Source organism: Manis pentadactyla, chromosome 4 (genome assembly GCF_030020395.1).
Source record: "Manis pentadactyla isolate mManPen7 chromosome 4, mManPen7.hap1, whole genome shotgun sequence".
Classification (NCBI taxonomy): Eukaryota; Metazoa; Chordata; class Mammalia; order Pholidota; family Manidae; genus Manis; species Manis pentadactyla.
In genome coordinates, this window is record NC_080022.1 from 174,586,851 (window position 1) to 174,609,148 (window position 22,298).

Sequence of the window (22,298 nt, forward strand, 5' to 3'; positions counted from 1 at the left end):
CGTGTTAAACGCTTAATGGTTTAATGAGTGATACTTTGATTTGCATATTTAAAACACAGCACACTCAAAGGATTCCATCTCTGTTGGTCTTTTCTCACACACTATCGGGAAATTTAAATGTTTAAAGTTCAGAAGGTGAGGACTAATTGCTAGTACTCCTAAGTCTTTGGAAGTGAAGATGAAGCTGATTGCTAGAGATATACGTTCGTATCCTCCGATCCTGTCAGCTCACCCTTTAGACTCTACCGTAAAAACGCACCTCAAAACAAGTGCTAAACGCTAACTTTGGGGGCGGTGGGGCTGCATGAAGGAAAACGAGAGGCAGAGACCCGCCTAGAGTGGGCGGGGAGAGAGAGGGAGCGGTCTCAGTGGCCCCGCCCCGCTCATGGTCCTCTTTTTCAAAAGCGCGGGCTCACCTTGCGCAGGCGCAGTGCAGTCTGAGCCTTAGCCGCGGATGTGCAGTGTCTGAAACATGGCGGAGTTGGTACCTTTTGCGGTTCCCACCGGGAATGACAAAACCTTACTGGTGTGGGAGCTGAGCCCTGGACCCACGGCTGAGGCCTTGCATGTGAGCCGGGCTACGGCGGAGGGAGGGATGGGGAAGGCCGCCCCCTCCGGTAACCAGGACTTCCGGAGTCCCGCCGGAGTCCTCCCCGCCGTGTAGTGTCTCCGCTGAGAGGAGTCAGTTCTGGAGGGAACCTCAGCAGTCAGCTGGCCCCGGCGAATTTTTGAGAGGAAACTCTCAATAGCACATGTTGCCTTCTAATGCTTCTCGAATCCTAGGATTTCAGAGGAAAAAAAGCTTGTTCATGAAATAAGTGTTTTGAGTTGCACCCTCTCCACAATTACCTGGGGAATATGGGGGAACGGGCAGTTTTGTTTCCTGGGCGTGAAATTCCATGTACTTACTTAGCGTGGGGCCCCCCCACAGCATTCTCTGTTCACAGTATTCTCCCAGTTTGGTCTTCTGTATTCGGTCCGAGTCTTCCCAAACGCTGCAGTGGCCCGTCCTGGTTTCTACGCCATCATCAAGTTTTATTCGGCAAGGGATGCCCACAGAGCCCAAAAGGCATGTGACCAGGAGCAGCTTTTTCAAAAATCTCCAGTGAAGGTGGGTCCAAATATGGAATTCCTAGCTCTACGGGGGTGAAGTGCTGAATTCAGTAATTAATAGGCTCGCATTTGTACAGGACTCTGGTTTACAGAATGCTTTTAGGTGCATTGCTACACTGATCTTTTGGTTCTCCCCCTCCCCCTTATTTTTTAGATGACGAAACTTGAACTCAGGATGGTTAAGTAACTTACTTAAGGTTCATGACAATAACTGGAAGCTAGAGGTCAAACCCGAACATACTGATGTTACGCCCCATGTCATTTTACGCTAACCTCTTAAGAAATCTTCACGAGACATTTCTTGCTTATGTTTACTGTTATGTGGATTTAAAATGTGTGAGCTTGACGAACTCTTTCATCAGCTGTAACATAGAGGAGGCTTCATCGTCATAATCATCACTCTCAACCTGCCTATTCAGAACTGCCTTCAGTGCCCAGAAAACAGTTAAAGTGTTCTTTATTGCATTGTAGAAACCTTATTCCATATTAACATGAGATCCAATTTTACTTTCCCAGAGCTCCAGAATTATATTTCATTATGCATCTCAATTCAACCACCATTCCTTTATCAAGGACCATTTCAATTCCTTTAAATAAATGAGTGAAGCTTAGATTTCCCAAACCTTTCACTTTATACTTGTATGTTTTCATAAACCTTCTCTGATTGTTCTTGATCCGGTTATTTGCTGCTGACCTAGGTGCCTATTCTTACTATATTCCTTTCCTCATTGATTTAACCTTGATCAAATTTGATAACTTTCCTCAGATGTGACTCCACTTCTGTACCCCGTTGAACACCCCTTCAATCCTGGCTCTGTTCCCTGTGATTGCAATGATTGCCTGTCAGACATTCTTAAATTTGAAGAATATGATCTGTTTGCTTCTAGCCTGTGACAGTTTCACATAGGCACTCAGATATTATAGATGGTATTGGAAAGATTATGAAACAATCACTTGGTATCAGTTATGAGTAATGAGCTTTTTTTCTTTCATTGGACATTAAGACCATTTCATAAGGTTTAGATTTTGAGATTTTCACAGCATAAAGCCCATCACTGATAGAATGATGAAGGAAATGTTCTACAACTCAATATGTAGTTGAGAGGGCATTCATATTAGATTTCTTTATTTACTTAACACAGAGCTTTGGGTTACTATCTACCCACCCCACTCCCTAGAAATTGTTACCTAGTTTATGTGTTCTTCTACACTTTGGCAAGTATACAGAGTTCCTGTCTTTTTTGCCTTTTATAAATACAGAAAAGAGAAATAAAGGCAAAGACCTAAGGCATCTGAGGGAGGTGTTTTGTTTGTTTTGTTTTCAGTAGCATGAAAGAAAATGGTTGTCAGCAAGAACTGTGGCAAGGTTATCCAAGGTGCCAACTGTCCTTACTACCCAGAGGCTCAGAGCTCTTAAGCTTCCTAGTTGTCCAGAATAACTCCCCTGTGGCTCACCCTGCAGGCTGTCTCCCAGCAGCACTCAACATTTAAAAATTAGTCTTCATTTCTCCTTCCTAGCAGGCAGCTTCAGGGGGAGAAACTAATTTCATTTTCTTATTTATTCATTCATTCACTCAATCAACAGATCATCAGTCTCCTACTGTATGCCAAGACCTCTGCTTGATTCTGGAAATGAGAAAAAAATAAGATATGGTTTCTTCGTGCACTTAAGGAACTTATAAACTAGTGATAATAGGAAGATGCACAAATAAATAACAGATTAATAATGCCTTGACTTTATTTGTATTATTTGAATTTTTATGAATATATTCATATAGTGTACCCTGTTTAAAATTGAAATACACATTTAAGAAAGAACTGATGATTAAGAAATTCACAGTAATAAAAGTTATTTAGAGAGTAAACAATGGAAATGTTTGGAATCTCAAAGAAGCTTCTTAATGCACATGAGCCCGTAATTGTTTTAGTTGCTTATAAAATTCATAAAGGTATGTAATACTAACCCCTCTTAGTAATTTGGGAAGTGACTGGCTATAGATTAAGGTCCTACCTCAGTGGCAGGTCCATCTTAATCTGTTCTGGCCATATTCACAGGCAGGAGCTACAGGATGAGGTGACTAAAACAATTTACTTCCTTTGCTTACTCACAACCTATAATTTGCTTCTGCAGGTTTCTTTCATTGCTCTCATCACCACTCACCACCAGAGATCAGAAAAACCTTGCAAATAATCAGGGCCCTGGAAATGATGCAGAAAAGCACTGTGGCTTAAAAATAATAACATTTATTTAGGACTTACAATGAACTCATTACTTAAAATGTTGTATCCTATTTAAAATGTATCCACACTATAAAATTGGTACGATAGATCTTAGATGTATCCAAAATAAGTCTCTGTGGCACATTATGATATCTTTAGGTCTTTCTTTATGTCTCTAGGTTCATCTGGGCGCCAGACACAAGGCAATTCAACATCAGGCCCTTGCTCTAAACAGCTCCCGATGCCAAGAATTGGCAAATTACTACTTTGGTTTCAATGGATGGTCAAAAAGGATCATCAAGGTAAACTATGTAGATTTTCTTTGACTAGTTGGAGAAGAATAAAACTGGATTGTGGGGAGGAGATGTGAGAGGCCTTTAAGTAGAAGTATCTGAGTATTGGCCTGCCACCTAGAATTAATAATCTCAATGACATGGGTGGCAGTGTCCATAATTCTCTCCAGTATTTGTATGGTATATACTAAAAATTGTCTATACCTAGTAATTCATTTGAAAGTCTTACTTGATTTTTGAAGCCATAAGACACCTCAATTGTTAGCTGGAATTGCTGGAATTTAGTTTTTATTTCTAATAAAACATTGTGAAGTCTACATTGAGATCCCAGGGAAGGTCTCTAATTCAAAATCCTAACAGCTTCAGGATCTTTCTGACCTTGAAGGAACAGATAATGAAGATACTGTTGCACCACTGCAGAAGCAAAGCCTGAAGTTCTTCTGTGCTTTAGAGGTGGTATTGCCATTCTATGAGTGCAGGAGTCCTGGAGTTGGTGTGGCTGAGGAGCCTTTGGATAAGCTGGAGGAAGGTCTGTTTCCAGAGTGTGGGGTGGGGAGGCAGGCAGGGAGAGTCTCTCTCTCCTTTCTAAAACTCTTCAGTACATCATCAAATCTTCCCCTTGCTAAGCTTAAAGCCCTGGGAAGAGTTTTCCTGTCTTACAATATGAGTTTTTATCTTAGACAATATCTGACAGAACCTTTAACTTTATAATTTTGAGCTGACTTCTGCCAAGAAGCTTTGAAGGGGGGAAATAATTTTTGGTTAAGAATTTTCTTGTGCTAAAATAGTCCTTCAAATACAGATCTCTTGGAGCCTTCAATTATCCCAGCAAAATCATCATCTAAAGAGTTAAATAAACTCTTGTGTAAATGTTTAGTCCTTTGCCTCCTATGAAATGGCTTTAACAGAATAAAGTCAAATACAGAAAGGGTGTTCTATATTCGCTATCTATTTAAATATAGAAAGGACCTAGAAAGGATATTCCAGTTGCTACTGAGTTTCTTCCAAGAATCCATGGCACTCAGGCTTAGGGTTTTAAGGCAGAGGTAGGGCTGTTAGCAAATGAAGTGGGGTAAGCTCTTGGGGGTGATGCTCAGGGAGAGACCAGATCATCTTGCACTACCACCAAACCCTTTCTCACTGTGTGATCAGCTTTTGATGCACAGGACCGTCAGGTCTATTGGAATGTAGTTTTTGCTTGTCCATTTGAAATCTATGTGATGTGAGGATTGAGCCATGTTCTTTGCTTGCATCTCCCTTCTAATACTTCAAGAACTCCCAAAATAGATTGGGGCAGTAAAAATGTGCCCTGCCAGGATATACCTGCAGCAGAGTCATTGAACCATACCTTTGTGTTGTACCTTCCTGTAATCGCTAAGATAATGATCTAAGAATCATGGATACATTTTTACTTTTAAACATACAGCATAAAAATCAATTATTGTTCAGATGGACATTTAAATCTGTTTGGGTTGGATTTAGGGCCCTTATCATTGCTTATGAGAAGGAAGACAATCCAGAAGCTTGCTATTCAGAAGGCTGTGTCAGATGCATTCCAGAAACTGTTGATTGTGGTTTTAGGTAAGATTTCTTTTTTATTTTTCTTGAAGTACTTGAGTTTCAGTGAGCAAATAAACTCATTTTGGGAAGTTAATTGGATGAAAATAATGTCTAAAGCACTCCATATTCTTTTAGTTGCCAAATGCTTTCACAGTAACAGTTTCAAATTTCTTCTTTGTGGCATTTATGAGAAAAATGACAGCAAATATTATTGCACCCATTGTATACATGTAGAATGACTTGCCTCAGTTCACACAGAAAGTAAGTATTTGATCCAGTTCTTCTTTCTCAATTTTGCCAGAGTAATATAGTGATTATAAGCTTTGGACACTGGGTTTGAGTGCTAACTCTGTCCCTTAGGTTTCTTATGCAATTTTAGGTTTTATAGCCAGAGATTTGACAGTATTTAACATCTCTAAGCTGCAATTTCTTTATCTGCAAAATAGGGTTAGTAATTCAGCTTACATCACAGGAGATAGATGATAAGAGTAAATTAGATGATAAATGTAAAATCTTAGAGATATGCCTAAAAGAAGACACTCTGTCCCATGCTCACAGATAGGAAGAATTAATATTGTCAAAATAGCCATCCTGCCCAAAGCAATTTACAGATTTGATGCAATCCCTATCAAAATACCAATGACATTTTTCAGTGAACTAGAGCAAATAATCTTAAAATTCATATGGAACCTCTAAAGACCCCAGACAGCCAGAGCCATCTTGAGAAAGAAGAAAGCTGGGGGTTTATGCTCCCTGACTTCAAGCTATATTACAAAGCTACAGTAATCAAAACAATATGGTACTGGGCCAAGAACAGACCCATAATATCAATGAAACAGAATGGAGAGCTCAGATATAAACCCACCCATATATGGTTGATTAATATATCATAAAGGAGCCATGACTATATGATGGGAAAAAGTCTCTTCAATAAATGGTGTTGGGAAACTGGACAGCTACATGGAAGATAATGAAACTGGATTATTTTCTAACCCCATACACAAAAGTAAACTTGAAGTAGATTAAAGACCTAAATATGTTATGACATGAAACCATAAAACTCTTCAAACAAAACAGGCAAATATCTCTTGAATGTATCCATGAGCAAATTTTTTCTGGACATATCTCCCTGGGCAAGGGAAACAAAGTAAAAAATGAACAAGTGGGGAAAGGATTAAAGATGGCATGAGAGATGAGACAGAGAACTGCTCCAAAAACCACATATGATATGAAAATATAGTTAATACAACCAATCCTAAAAGGGCAACAGGAAAGAAGGCTGCGCCAGACTGCATACAACTGGAGAACACAGCAACCTTCACAAAACGGCACCAGCACCACTTCCCTGCGACCCCTGACATCGCTCCAGGGACTGAGCAGCTCCAGAGACTAGAGCTTCTGGGCACTAGAGGGCGCCACATACAAATATGAAATGTCAAAGGAACCAGATTCAAGCCAAAATTTCACAAACACCAGAAAAAGGATGAAGGGAAACTGAACTCACCAATCTTCCTGAAAGAGAGTTCAAAATAAAAATCATAAACATGCTCATGGAGGAACAGAAAAATATTCAAGACCTCAGGGACAAATTTAGAGCAGAGATTCAATCATTAAATTCCATATCTGAAATGAAACATACAATGGAGGGATTTAAAAGCAGATTAGATGTAGTAGAGATGATAAATGGAATAGAAGTTAGAGAAGAGGAATACAAATAAGCTGAGGCACAGAGAGAAAAGAATCTCTAAGAATGAAAGAATATTGAGAGAACTGTGTGGCCAAACGGAACGATATTCGTATTATAGGGGTACCAGGAGAAGAAGAGGGAAAAAGGGATAGAAAGTGTCTTTGAGGAGGTAATTGCTGAAAACTTCCCAATCTGGGAAGGAGATAGTCTCTCAGGCCGTGGAGGTGCACAGAACTCCCAACACAAGGGACCCAAGGAGGACAACACCAAGATATATAATAATTAAAATGGCAAAGATCAAGGATAAGGACAGACTTTTAAAAGCAGCTAGAGAAAGAAAAAAGATCACATACAAAGGAAAACCCATCAGGCTATCATCAGACTTCTCAACAGAAACCTTACAGGCCAGAAGGGAGTGGCATCAATTGAATGCAATGAAGCAGAAGGGCCTTGAACCAAAAATACTCTACCTGGCAAGGTTATCATTTAAATTTGAAGGAGGGATTAAACAATTTTCAGAAAAGCAAAAGCTGGGAGAATTTACCTCCCACAAACCACCTCTACAGTGTATTTTGGAGGGACTGCTATAGATGGAAGTGTTCCTAAGGCTGAATAGCTGTCACCAGGTGAAAGAAAACCACAGTAAAGAAAGTAGAACAATTAATTACTAAGCAGAAGCAAAATCAAATCAGCTACCTCCAAAGTCATTCAAGGGATAGAAAAAGAGTACAGAATATGATACCTAATATATAAAGAATGGGGGAGGAAGAAGAAAGAAGGGGAAAAAAAGAATGTTTAGGTTGTGTTTGTAATAGCATAGCAAGTCAGTTATAATTATATTGTTAGATAGTAAGAGAATTACCCTTGAAGCTTTGGTAACCACGAATCTAAAGACTGCAATGGCAATAAGTACATAGACCTATTGATAATCACCCTAAATGTAAATGGTCTGAATGCACCAATCAAAAGACAGAGTCACTGAATGTATAAAAAAATGACCCACCTATATGCTGCCTACAAGAGATTTAACTTCAAACTCAAAGATATACACAGACTGAAAGTAAAGGGATGGAAAAAGATATTTCATGCAAGTAATAGGGAGAAAAAAGCAGGAGTTGCAGTACCTGTATGAGACAAAATAGATTTCAAAACAAAGAAGGTAACAAGAGACAAAGAAGGCCATCACATAATGATAAAGAGGGCAGCCCAACAAGAGGATATAACTATTATAAATATCTATGCACCCAACACAGGATCACCTACATATGTGAAACAAATACTAACAATTAAAGGGGGAAATAGAGTGCAGTGCATTCACTTTAGGAGACTTCAACACACCACTCACTCCAAAGGACAGATCAACCAGACAGAAAATAAATAAGGAGACAGAGACACTGAACAACGTATTAGAACAGATGGACCTAATGGACATCTACAGAACACTCCATCCAAAAGCAACAGGATACACATTCTTCTCAAGTGAACACGGAATATTTTCAAGAATAGATCATATATTAGGCCACAAAAAGAGCCTTAGTAAAATTTGAAAAGATTGAAATTGTACCAACCAGCTTCTCGGACTACAAAGCTATGAAACCAGAAATAAATTACACAGAGAAAATGAAAAAGCCCACAAACACATGGAGGCTTAATAACATGCTCCTAAATAATCAATGGATCAATGACCAAATAAAAACAGAGATCAAGCAATACATGGAGACAAATGACAACAATAATTCAACACTGCAAAATCTTTTGGATGCAGCAAAGGCCATGCTAAGAGGGAAATATATTGCAATATAGGCCTACCTCAGGAAAGAAGAAAAATCCCATATGAACAGTCTAAACTCACAGTTAATGAAACTAGAAAAAGAACAAAAGAGGCCCAAAGTCAGTAGAAGGAGGGACATAATAAACATTAGAGCAGAAATAAATGAAATCAAGAAGAATAAAACAATAGAAAGAACCAATGAAAGCAGGAGCTGGTTCTTCGAGAAAATAAAGAAAATAGATAAACCCCTAGCCAGACTTATCAAGAAAAAAAGAGAGTCTACACCCATAAACAATCAGAAATGAGAAAAGGAAAAATCACTATTGACAACACAGAGAATTATGAGAGAATACTATGAAAAATTATATGTTAACAAACTGGATAACCTAGAAGAAAAGGACCACTTTCTAGAAAAATAGAACATTCCAAGGCTGAGCCAGGAAGAAAGAAAATCTGAATAGACCAATTGCCAGCAAGGAAATTCGATTGGTAATCAAAACACTACCGAAGAACAAAACGCCTGGACTAGATGGTTTCAGTGCTGAATTTTATCAAACATTTAGTGAAGACCTAATTTCCATCCTCTTTAAAGTTTTCCAAAAAGCAGAAGAGGAGGGAATACTCCCAAACTCATTCTATGAGGCCAGCATCACAAATACCAAAGCCAGGCAAAGACACCACAAAAAAAGAAAATTACAGACCAATATCCCTCATAAACATAGATGCAAAAATACTCAACAAAATATTAGCAAATCAAATTCAAAAATACATCAAAAAGATCATCCATCACGATCAAGTAGGATTTATGCCAGGAATGCAAGGATGATATAACATTCGAAAATCCATCAACATCATCCACCACATCAACAAAAAGGACAAAAACCACATGATCATCTCCACAGATGCTGCAAAAGCATTCGACAAAATTCAACATCCATTCGTGATAAAAACTCTCAAAATGGGTATTGAGGGCAAGTACCTCAACATAATAAAGGACATATATGACAAACCCACAGCCAAAATCATACTTAACAGTAAGAATCTGAAAACTTTTCCTTTAAGATAGGGAACAAGACAAGGATGCCCACTCTCCCCACTTTTATTCAACATAGTTCTGGAGGTCCTAGCCATGGCAATAAGACAACACAAAGAAATAAAAGGCATCCAGATTGGCAAGGAACAAGTCAAACTGGCCCTGTTTGCAGATGACATGATATTGTACATAAAAAACCCTAAAGAATCCACTCCAAAACTACTAGATCTAATATCTGAATTCAGCAAAGTTGCAGGACACAAAAATTAATACACAGAAATCTGTTGCATTCCTATACACTAATGATGAACTATCATAAAGAGAAATAAGGAAAACAATTCCATTCACAATTGCATCAAAAAGAATAAAATACCTAGGAATAAACCTAAGTAAGGAAGCGAAAGACCTATACTCTGAAAACTACAAGACACTCATGAAAGAAATTAAAGAAGATTCCAGTAAATGGAAACACATCCCATGCTCATGGATAGGAAGAATTAATATTGTCAAAATGGCCATCCTGCCTAAAGCAATCTACAGACTCAATGCAGTCCCTATCAAAATAGAGCAAATAGTTCTAAAATTCACATGGAACCACAAAAGACCCCGAACAGCCAAAGCAATCCTGAGAAGGAAGAATAAAGCAGGGGGGTTACGCTCCCCAACTTCAAGCTCTACTACAAAGCCATGGTAATCAAGACAATTTGGAACTGGCACAAGAACAGATCCATAGACCAATGGAACAGAATAGAGAGCCCTGATATAAACCCAAGCATATATGGTCAATTAATATATGATAAAGGAGCCATGGATATACAATGGGAAAAGGACAGCCTCTTCAACAACTGGGGTTGGCAAAACTGGACAGCTACATGTAAGAGAATGAAACTGGATTATTGTCTAACCCTGTACACAAAAGTAAAGTTGGAATAGATCAAAGACCTGAATGTAAGTCATGAAACCATAAAACTCTTAGGAGAAAACATAGGCAAAAATCTCTTGAATATAAACATGAGCAACTTTTTCCTGAACGCATCTCCTTGGGCAAGGGAAACAAAATAAAAAATGAACAAATGGCACTACATCAAGCCAAAAGTCTTTTGTACAGCAAAGGACACCATCAGCAGAACAAAAAGGCATCCTACAGTATGGGAGAATATATTTGTAAACGACATATCCAACAAGGGGTTAACATCCAAAATATATAAAGAACTCACATGTCTCAACACCCAAAAAGCAAATTACCCTACTAAAAAATGGGTGGAGGATATGAACAGACACTTCTCCAAAGAAGAAATTCAGATGGCCAACAGGCATATGAAAAGATGCTCCACATCGTTAATTATCAGGGAAATGCAAATTAAAACCACAATGGGATATCATCTCACACCAGTTAGGATGGCCAACATAGAAAAGACTAGGAACAACAAATGCTGTTGATGCAGAAAAAGGGGAATCCTCCTATACTGCTGGTGGGAATGTAAACTAGTTCAACCATTATGGAAAGCAATATGGAGCTTCCTCAAAAAACTCAAAATAGAAATACCATTTGACCAGGGAATTCCACTCCTAGGAATTTACCCAAAGAAAACAACTCAGATTCAAAAAGACATATGCACCACTATGTTTATTGCAGCACTATTTACAATAGCCAAGATACGGAAGCAACCTAAGTGTCCATCAGTAGATGAATGAATAAAGAAGATGCACATATACACAATGGAATACTATTCAGTTATTAGAAAGAAACAAATTGTACCATTTGCAACAACATGGATGGAGCTAGAAGGTATTATGCTTAGTGAAATAAGTCAGGCAGAGAAAGACAAATACCAAATGATTTCCCTCATTTGTGGAGTATAACAATGAAGCAAAATTGAAGGAACAAAAAAGCAGTAGACTCACAGACTCCAAGAAGGGACTAGTGGTTACCAAAGGGGAGAGGTGGGAGAGGGCAGGTGGAAAGGGAGGGAGAAAGGGATGGTGCGGTATCATGATTCGTGCACATGGTGTGTGGGGGGTCACGGGGATGATGGTGTAGCTCAGAGAAGACAAATAGGGACTCTGGCATCTTACTACACTGATGAACAGTGACTGCAATGGGGTATAGGGGTCAACTCAATAATAAGGGTGAATGTAATAACCACATTGTTTTTCTTGTGAAACCTTCATAAGAGTGTATTTCAATGGTACCTTAATAAAAAATGAACAAGTGTGACTACATCAAACTAAAAAGCTGTACAACAAAGGACACCAGCAATAGAACAAAAAGGCAACCTACAGTCTGGGAGAATATATTCATAAATGATTTATCTGATGAAGGGTTAACATCCAAAATATATAAAGAACTCATACAAATTAATACCAAAAACAACAAACAAACAAACAAAAAACTAAGTAGCCCAGTTGAAAAATGGGCAGGGGACCTGAACAGACATTTTTCTAAGGAAGAAATACAGATGACCAACAGGCACATGAAAAGATGCTCCATATCACTTATCATCAGGGAAATGCAAATAAAAACCACAACACAATGAGATACCACCTCACACCAGTTAGAATGGCTGCCATCCAAAAAATAAGAAATAATTGTTGGTGAGGATGGGGAGAAAAGGGACCCCCTCTACACTGTTGGTGGGCATGTAAATTGGTGCAGTCAATGTGGAAAGCAGTATGGAGGTTCCTCAAAACACTAAAAATAGAAATATCATATAACCCAGTAATTCCACTTCTAGGAATTTACCCAAAGGAAACAAACTCCCTGATTCAAAAAGATATATGCACATATATGCACTCCTGTGTTTATTGCCACGTTATTTACTATAGCCAAGATATGGAAGCAACCAAAGTGTCCTGTCAATAGATGAATAAATAAAGAAGAGGTGGTACATGTACACAATGAAATATTTTTCAGCTGTAAAAAAGAAATTCTGCTACTTGTTACAACATGGATGGACCTAGAGGATATGCTATTAAATAAGCCAGGTGGAGAAAGACAAATATCATATAATTCACTTTTTTGTGGAATCTAAAAACGAAACAGAACAGCATTAACCAAAGAGCAGTAGACTCATAGACACTGAGAAGTGACTGGTGGTTACCATGGGGGGTGGTTGAGGGGGGGTGGGAGGGGAGGGTGATGGGGATAAAGGTGCACAAAAATCTCAAATCATAATGTAAGTTGGTCAAGGAGGGTAGTAAGCATGGACAGTATAGCCAATGGTTCTGTAACATCTTTCTATGTTGACAGATCGTAACTGCGCTAGTTGGGGGTGAGGATTTAATAGTGTAACTGTTGCACCACTATGTTAATATACTTGAAACCAGTATTGTATATCAACTATAAAAAGAAATATGCCTGGCACATGGTAAGCAGACAAAGTATGCCATTATAAATATCATTGTTATCCTGTTGGAGAATTTATTAGATTATGTTTTTGGAATCAGAGACTAAGAAGTCCTAGCATACTCATCAGATACCTTACCTGCTTTTAAGAGTTCACCTGGGATTGCTCTTAGCCTTCCAGCCTGGGCAGCCCTTGTAGTGAAGGTTGACTTACCTGGTCATCCGGTAGAATCTCCATCAGCTGTCAACTCTGAGTAACAACCTTTAAGAACCAAACTAAATGTTTGAATTGTTTACCTCTCCCTAATTAGGTATCCTTGTACACACTTAAAACTCCTTAGATCAAAAAGCCTGTGGCTCTAGTTTGCCTCACGGAAAGTTGTATTTCAATAAAGTACATGGGCCAGTTTCTGCCAATTAAGTGTCAAATGTTCTCTCTCTCCAAAGCTTTGTTCATTGTATCTGGTGGAATTTTGGTTCCCAGGGAGTAGATACTTGCCTTGCTTGTAATATGACATGTCTGCTATAGTCCGAGGGTCTCTACTCTAGGTTTGAACTCCCTTTGACCCTCACCTAATACCTTACTATTTAATCATACTGTGACTGAACATTTTTGTTTCCACACTTTTTACATCCTATGTCATTATTCTTTAGATTCTCTAAGGAATCATAAAATTTTTTGAAACAGTTGATACTTTGTACATATTTTTCCACAAATAGTTATAACAAAAACTGAAGTGTGAGATGAGGTTACTTCTAGGAAAATGCCCTTATTTTTTGCTTTTGAAAATTAAAAGAATGTCTAAGTATTGGGTACTACCATTGTATACAGGAAGTTTTAGAATAAGAAAGATTCTGAATTGATCCTTGTTAACTTTATTTCAGAAAGTGGTAAAATAGCTGTGGAATATAGATCCTGTGAGGAGATCACAGATGTCAGAATCGCAGAGGACCTGCAGGATTTAATTCAGGTATGTAGAGATAAACATTTGAGTGTTATATAGGCCGTGTAGCCACAATTCAAAACAAACAGCAGAATTTGGGGAAATTTGGCATGTATGGTCAACTCTATTACTGTTTGGAAAATGTGAAACTTCGCAACTGCTTTTGATTGCAGGGAATTCCTGGGGCTTTTCCTGAAGTCCTGGCCCTTGGCTCTGACTCCTTATTTAAAACTTGGAGAGCAGGATTGAGGACCATCAGGGCACTGCTACAGTTGTGGACACTTGAGGGGACACCGGCCTTTAGGACTTCCCTCCATCAGGATCCCAGGGGTTTGGGAATAAAGTAACTATAACATGAAGTGTGATTATGGTACAGCATTTGGAAACTACTTTTCATATAAAGTATATAACCCAGATCTCAGCATCTCCTGTATATCTTGTATGAAATATGTTGCTGAAAACCCTTTCTGTAAATTAATTATATGGATGCCCTGAATTAAGGATTAAGTTGCCAAAGTAATTTCTAAAACAAAATACTAATGTGTTACACATAGGATGTTTTAGAAAAAGGGCCAAAAATTATGTTTCATGTCATTGAGAGCTTAACTTGGGGCTAGATTTCTGATTACATGTGACCATTGAACTGCACTGGTTTGAACTGCCAGGGTCCACTTATACTTGGATTTTTCTCCCATAAATATATTAGAAAAAGTTTTTGGAGATTTGCTATAATTTGAAACTATTACTTTATTTTATTGTAAGAATACAGTATATAATACACATAACCTACAAAGTATTTGTTAATTGACTATGTTATTGGTATGGTCAACAGTAGGTTATTAGCAGTTAAGTTTTGGGGGAGTCAAAAGTTGTATACTGATTTGCTATTGCATGAGGGTCAGTACCCCAATCCTTGCATTATTCAAGGGTCAACTGTATTTAACTCATGCCAAAGTTGAGAAGTTTGTTTTGAAGGGTACAAAGTAGAGAAAGAAAAGGTGGTTATGTTCTGAAAAGGGTCTTTGAAGTTTTTTCTATGCAAAGTACTTTTCTAAATTCAACTTAAACCAGTCAAGGAATCTTCAAACTTATCCAAGTTTGGGCTTTAAAAAGTCTAGCTTCTTGTGAGAAGGGGATTCAGTATTGAAGCTAAAGATTTCAGAAACTTGATTGTAACAACAGATTCATTTCTAAATGAATGAACAGATTCATTTCCAGTTTGGAATCAATTCCATTTAAAAACCATTACTATGTACTGGACACTGGGAGTAAGATGAGACCCCTCCTCTCAGGTTTACATGCTAGAAGTTGTACCAGACAACAAACAAGGACTGAAATACAATAAAAAGGGCTGTGAAGGAAGCAACTGGGTGCTGGTTACATTATTTCAAGAAAATCATTTAACGTTCTGACTTTAACATCCATGTGTGCACACAGGGTAGACCTCTGAAAAGTAGTGATGTTAGTGCTTATAGATGAATGTCTGTGGTGAGCCACGGTGGGATGGGGAGGGTTTCCCACCAGTGTAGACGGCTACTCACTAGCCACTGAGAGAGGTTCCAGACCCTCTTTCCCAGAATGAATTGTTCACCCCAGAGCCCTTCCTGTAGAAATTGTGGAGTCATCACTGAGTCAGCAGTAGTCCTTATGTAATAGAGTGGGGAGTTAATAATCAGACATGGATATTGAGAGTTTAGAGAAAACGGCAACATTTTAGAAGAACTGTAAAGTATATTTCCCTCCCCACCACCCTAACAGTGCTCATTTTGCAGGTGAGCTCCTTCTCTTGGAAGCAGTATGGCCAAGGGGAGGAAGAATGTCTCTCAGATTTCAGCCTTGAGAAGGAAGAGTTCAGACTGCTGGGACTGGAAGAGCACTTTTGAATTTCCCAGGATGCCAGACTTGGTGGCTTCCTTGGGAAGCTCGGAACCTACTCCACCCTGACCCCTCTCTTAACCACCCCACCACCACCCCTGGGCTGCCAGAATCCAGGGCCACCCAGAGTGCAGCCTAAATCCTGTCTCTCTGAGTGGGAAGGGGGTTCTGGCAGGAGGTATTTGTAGCTTTGCAAGGTGAGGGGAGGCTTGGACCCCCATGATCCTGGGAAAGGGCTTGCCCAGGTGGTGCAGAGCCTATCTCAGCACTATCCTAATAAAGGTGGTGTAAATAAACGTGTCATAAATAAATGGTGGGGTGTAGGCAGGGGAGGGGTGCACAGTTGCTAAGGATGCATGAGTGTTAGGGAGCTGTCGTAATGGTTCTGCTCTGGCTCAGGGTGCTGCACTGGTGCCCTACTGGCCTGGGCCGCTGCGCCCTGGAGCCTTTGCATGCCCTGTCCTTGCTGTGCTTCTGGGCCCCATGGCTTCTCCTTATGTGGCAACCATTGTGGCTGCTGGTCCAGGTAGCTTAGCCTCTGGAGTGGGCCCTGGACCCTGTGCAGCTGACTTCTGACCCCCCAGGACCAACTGAGTCCTGGTCTTTGCATTCCTCTAATCTCCCTCCTGAATCACCCCATGCGCTTACTCCCCCAGCATTGCCTGGGGCCCTCTGCTTCAGCCCAGATGCTGGGGCCACATCAAGAACTGACCTATACTCTGGGTCCTTTCCTGGACTCGGATTCAGCTGCAGAGCTGCGCCCAGGACCAGAGCAGTTTGCTATTCTGCTTTGGGACCTGAAGGATGAGCTAACCCAGCATCAGGGTCTCCCAGAGGTGGTTCTGGTGGTAAGTTGGGATCAGAATCAGGTCCCAGGTCTGCCTCCTTGAATCAAAACTAAGTCTAAAACTAAGTGTAGATCAGGCCGAAGATCAGTCATTTGAAATACTTGTTTCACCTCTAGGTAGTCATAGTTCAAAACCAGCAAGGTTTACTTTTTCACTTCCAAACCTGAAGAAAGATCCAGCTCAGCGTTGGTAGCTTACCAAAGTTCTTACTGGAACTCCAAGCCAATTTGCAAGAAAATGTCTAGAACAACAGTTGCAGGATGATTATTTATTTCCCAATATGGGTATCTTCTATCCTGAGGAGAAGCTACCTATAGAATTTCTGGGGGGCCCACATCAACCTCCAGAGGCCCCTGAGGAGGTTGAACCTTTCTCCAAGAAAAGTGTCCCCACTCATCATGGACAGAAAATTGAGGAGGCTGAATCTTCATCCAGGTGGATTCCCAGGATTGGCATCCGGAGCCCCTGAAGAGACAGATCCCCCCCACGTCAGCAGGAGGCTTCATCTCACCCTCCCGAGTCCCCTAAGGAAGGTTCTGCAAACCCACAGGAGGCCCTAGCTGAGCCTTCAAACACTGCTGAGGAGGCTGAGCCTCCAGACCTGGAGGAAGCCCCAGCTCAGCCTCCAGAGTCACCTAAGGAGGCTGCAGCTCCACCATTAGCTCAACATGAGGTAAACATTCCATCTCCAAGTCAAAATGAAGCTCGGCAGCCAACTTGCACCCTGTCACCGTGCAACCTGTGGAGCTGGTAGTTACCCTATCTCCAGAGGTCACTGATGAGGTTGACCTTTCTCTAGCCCAGCAAGAGGCCCTGGCTCAGCCTCTAGAGAGCCCTGAAGAGACCGAGCCTCCTCCAATCCAGCAGGAGGTCCCCGCTCAGCCTGCAACAGCCCCCTGAGGAAGTTGAACCTTTCCCAGTTCAGTTTGCAGCCCCAACTCAAGCTCCAGAGTTCCCAGATGAGGACATAACTCCAATTCCAGCGAGTGATGAGCTGGGAGCTGGACCTGTGGATTGGCATTGAGCTCATTCAGACTTGCCCAGTGTTATATTTCACCCTGTGGATGCAGAGCTTACCGTAACTCCAGAGCCTGCTGTTGAATCTCCAACATCCCGCAGGAGGCCCCGCCTCCTGAGGAGGCAGACAGTCTCCAACTCAGCGAGAGACCTCAGCCTAGCCTCCAGAGCCCCTTGCAGAGGCTGAGCCTTCTCCAAGTGAACAGGAACCACCAGTTCAGCCTTCCAAGCCTAATGGGGAAGCTGAACCTCCAGCCCAGGAGGAGGCCTCAGCTCAGCCTCCAGGGCCCCTTAGTGAGACAGAATCTCCAACCCAGCAGGAGACCCCAGCTTATTCTCCAGGGGAGGTAGAACCACCTGCAGTCCTGCAGGAGCAACCAGCTGAGCCTCCAGAGCCTTTTTCCGGGGAGATGGAACCTTTTCCAATGCAGCAGGAACACCCAGCTCAGCCTCCAGGTTCACCTCTGGATCCCCGTCCTGCTCAGCATTTATAGACCTCTCAATGCCACTTGCAAGAAAAACATGGCATAGATGCTACATAACAAGGATTCTTCTGATGAGGAGGAGATTTTCAACAAGAATGGAGGGTAAAAGATTAGGGATAATTTAAAATTCTTATCTAAGATGAAGAAATAACAGAAAGTTTAATAATTCCTTTCAAGAGTAAAAGCCTTGGCATTCTCGTCCCAGGGAGCTTGGTGAAGCCCCAACAGACAAGGTTCTGACTTGAGGGTTGGCTGCTGAAGAGCTTGGGGTGGAGAGTGAGCCCCAGCCCACTCTGGGCCACCTACGACTTTTATTTTCTAATATTGGCTTCTCAGCATTGCTTGTAAAATACTTTTCTCTTATTAAAATGAATAAATGCATAACCAATTCTAGCCATCTGGTAAGAAGAGTATAATTATTAAAATATTTATATACAGATAACAAGTGCCGTAGGCACAAAAAGCAGGGCTGAGGCCAGAATACCCGGTGGCAGCCACTCCTTCCACGGAGGTAATGCGGGCGAAGAAGGACAAATGAGGTTTTCCTCCCTCATTTCCCCAGTGTCATCAGTCCCTGGAAACTGGCAACCAAACCATCCTCAAGGAGTATTATTAAATCAAATAACAGTTTATTCTAGGGCTCTCTCTCCCCTGGTTCATCATGTACCAGTTATTTACGACCTGCTGTCGTCCTGCCTGCAGAGGATCACCCATGTCTGGCCCCTCTCATGGGGTCTTTGTTGTTGCCAGGATATTGGGATCTTTGAGCCTGGCTCCGCTGGGGGCCAAGGCCTGTTTTCCCAGGCTTCAAACCCGTGCAGTGCATGTGCCCTAGCTTGGTAGTAGGGGGTTTTTCACCCTCATGAGCTAGTGGAAGATTCACATTGGTTTTTCCTTTCTTTCTTTTAAAAAATCCCAGCTCTTGAATAGCTAGCTTGCAGGGAGGTGTTGGAGGAATAGGGTAAAGGCAGTAATTGCCTAAGACTGCCCTCTGCAGGCCTTCTTTCAGAGAAACGTATTGGTGGAGCCACTTCCCCATTCACCTGTACTGCCCTGGGCTCTCCTGACCCCACTGAGGGTCAGGTGCGTGCTGCTCTGCTCCCTCCAGTTCAGCCCAGCTCCAAACCTACCCACTTCTGTCCTTGTCCAACACAGATCCCTGGCTGCATGATTCCAAGTGATAATACAGTGCAATCTGTAAAAGATGCAAAGGTTCCTCCATTCTTTCTGGAAAGAAAGTCATTAATAAATTACTTTTAGTTAAGTCAGTAAGTTAGATACATTATTGAGTGAAAGAAACTGAGTGAACAAGCTTTGATAACCTACCTAAATGGCCACAAATAAATGCTGGTGGTTTAGCGATATGAGATGGAAAGTGGTGCCAACCATGGAACCACAGCCCAGAGCTCCCCAGTGTAGCCGTGTGAGAAGGCAACAGCCCAGCACGTGCTGCTGGTGAGGTGGCGTTCCAAGCAAAGCCAACAGCCTGCCGTTCCTCCTCTGTCTGTGTGCTGGTGCTGGGCGAGAGACCCCTGTGCCCTCGGTGCCTGCCCAAGTTACCTCCCAAGCTTCTTACTAAGAATGACAAATGTTTTTCTCTGTGTGGTGACTTCAGTGAGCCAACAAATATTTACCGTACTTAAAGCACAAGACTAAATAGTAGTAATAGGAAGCAGCAGCTAACATTTACTGTTTGCTTACTTGGTGCCAAGCCCCAGGTTAGGCATTTCACAGTTTCATTTAACCCAACAATCCATGGAAGCATATTTTGTTATCCTCACTTGAAAAGAGGGCTTACAGAATGTAGGTAACCTGCTCAGGGGCTCAAGGCCACACATCCCAAACTGCTGAGTTAAGCCTTAAACTCAGGACAGACTCCAAAGCCTGCAAACCATTACACTGCCCTGCTGGACGGTAGAGGGATACAGAGAAGTGTCAGCCATGGTCATCATCAAAGCATCGAAACAATACTAATAATCTGGGTGATGAGGACGATGGCAGCTATGCTGACTGAGCCTCCTGCGTGGGCCAGGTATCGTCCCATGCACTTCAGTTACACTGTTAGGTCACAAGGGCAGAAACGCCCCAGACCAGCTCAGACTCTAATGAGTATGGGGTTGATTCTAATAAGAGAGGTGGATACAAAGGGAGCTGAAAAAAACTAAGATTGGAGAGTCTTGTACCTCTGGGCTTCCCAATGTGTGGACCAAGATTGCTGGCAGCTCCAGGTCCTGGTTCTGGGAGATTTCCTTTATTTCAAAGTCGGTACAAAAAGTGAGGCTTAGGTACTATTTTTTAAATATAATACTACCTCAAATTCGCACAATACTTAGCCTCAAATGCTACCATACTGTATTTCTAAATTTAAATTCCCAAGAATAAGACTCTGCTTTGCCCAGGTTGACCTAGTGGTTTTGCCAGAGCCTAGAGCTTCACCCGGCCAGTCTGGACGAACTGTCTGTCCCCAGGTTGGGAACACAGCCCTGGCTGTGGCCTGGAAGGAGGGAGAGGTGCCCAGGCTCAGTTGGTACACACATGGCTGCATAGGGCTGCTCCTTCTCCTTATTGATGGGCACATTAGCTCAGCCCAGCTTCTCTCGGAGATCTGAGTGATAGGAGAGAGGGGCATAGAGTGCCACCAACTACTAAATGAATGAAAAGTCTCCTGAAACCTGTCAGAGACATTAGCCATTTTTTAAAAGATAATGAAATGAGACTGTATGATTAGGGCAGAAATGATACAGAAAAGAAATGTTATAGGGATTCAGAAGAGGGATGGTTAGGCAAGCTAGGGAGAGTCCGTGGAACTTGTGGAACTTGAGCTGGCCTGGATTATATGCCAGACACTGTACCTGGTGCTGGGGACAGACTGACTAGGACAAAGTCCCTACCTGCTCAAGGTGCCCCTAAGACTGGGAGGAGGGACAGACCCCTGAAGATATACATAGAAGATGGTGTTGGGCATGACAAGGGCAGGGTGCCAAGGAGTGGTTCAGCTCTCAGTTGGCTGGGAAGGAGTAGGTGAGAGGGATGGCTCGGAGTGGGGGACGTGGAAGAAAGCCAAATAGAAGTTTAGGCTGACAAGGGGAAGGCAAGGCATCCTAGTCAGAGGACAGCATAGAAGCAGAGACGCAGGAAACCTTGCGTGTACTTGAACTGCGTGCAGTCTGGTGTTTAGAGCACAGAAAAGGCAGCCCATGAGGCTGTGCAGGCGAGCAGGGAGCCGGTCCCAGAGGGCCTGGCGAAGGCGCATGGACTTGACCAAAGAAAGCATGAACTTCTGATGGTTTAGGCAGAGAAGAGACATGACCAAGCTGGAGTTGTAGGAGGAGTAATTTGATGGTGGCCTAGACGCAGAGAGGCCACTTGGGGGTTTAGACTAAGTAGGAACTGGGGGAAAATGGGGCACCAGATAGGAGGTTCTGAGGCAGGTAAAGAACTTGGATGGTGGATCTACGTGAGTGAGAACTGGAAGGATGAGCTATGTGCAGAGAGTGAAAGATCGGACTTTGGTTATCTTTATGGTACATTGTAGATGATGATAAGGTTCAAGCATCACCTAGGAATGGGGATCAGTGAAGTGTCAGGGATCTAGGAGGTGAAGCCAGTTCGATAGTCTGGGAGATTCATTTCCTTTCCCCTTTCAGCAGCTCAGCAGAGCTAGTTCAGCAGCTACCAACAAGCTCACTGGAAAATTAGACTCCACCTGTTTAATGAGGTCATTTCTTCATCAAGCAGTTTCCACTGTTAGTGGTATAGATGTTCCCTGCCTTGCCATCCCATAAACATGATACATTCCAGGCAGGAGCCCTCCCTGCAGGACCCCTAGCCAATGGACACATGGTCCAGCTGAGTCTAGACTAATCCCCTTCCCTGAAAACTTAGGGAACTGAGTGCCCTCTGTTACTGTTCTGCTTGTAAGTTTCCCCAAGAAACAATAAAACCCTACTTTATATTTGCACATTTGGTGCTACTGTCCTCTTTACCAAAAGGGGGTCAAGGAATTTATTGCCCAGGAAAGTCTATGGGTTGTTGGCATGGCAAATATGGTAGAGAAGAGCTAGAGCTTCGAGCCAAAGTCCCAACCATTTGAGGGTGTCATTTAT

General features: G+C 41.8%; 2 protein-coding genes across 6 annotated transcripts; both read left to right on the forward strand.

Annotated features, from left to right (window-relative positions):
- Window positions 1-414: 414 nt before the first annotated feature.
- Window positions 415-18,585, forward strand: LOC118919709 (RAD52 motif-containing protein 1). Of its 5 annotated transcripts, none has more exons than XM_036899890.2 (7): window positions 415-568; window positions 932-1,111; window positions 3,513-3,635; window positions 3,987-4,155; window positions 5,109-5,207; window positions 13,909-13,994; window positions 14,141-14,527. In XM_036899890.2, the coding sequence occupies exons 1-7, from the start codon at window positions 473-475 to the stop codon at window positions 14,312-14,314; spliced, it is 927 nt and encodes a 308-aa protein (XP_036755785.2). In that variant the 5' UTR covers window positions 415-472; the 3' UTR covers window positions 14,315-14,527. The 5 variants fall into 5 exon arrangements, 2 of the variants coding, with proteins under 2 accessions (XP_036755785.2, XP_036755786.2); XM_036899891.2 differs by lacking the exon at window positions 14,141-14,527 and adding an exon at window positions 15,740-18,585 and having other exon boundaries at window positions 417-568; XR_005027615.2 differs by lacking the exons at window positions 3,987-4,155; window positions 14,141-14,527 and adding an exon at window positions 15,740-18,585 and having other exon boundaries at window positions 417-568.
- On the forward strand, window positions 16,222-18,585 carry LOC118919667 (leucine-rich repeat-containing protein 37B). Its single transcript, XM_057499533.1, is given in 3 exon segments — window positions 16,222-16,647; window positions 16,695-17,151; window positions 17,403-18,585. Coding segments are annotated over 3 exon segments (1,071 nt in total). The 3' UTR covers window positions 17,591-18,585.
- Window positions 18,586-22,298: the final 3,713 nt, after the last annotated feature.

Excerpts from the sequence above, each read along its gene's own strand:
- LOC118919709 (XM_036899890.2), top strand. The coding sequence starts at position 473 with ATGGCGGAGTTGGTACCTTTTGCGGTTCCCACCGGGAATGACAAAACC. Across the intron at positions 3,636-3,986 it reads GGTCAAAAAGGATCATCAAG|CTTCAGGATCTTTCTGACCT; the intron begins GTAAACTATGTA and ends AAATCCTAACAG. Across the intron at positions 13,995-14,140 it reads ACCTGCAGGATTTAATTCAG|GGAATTCCTGGGGCTTTTCC; the intron begins GTATGTAGAGAT and ends TTTTGATTGCAG.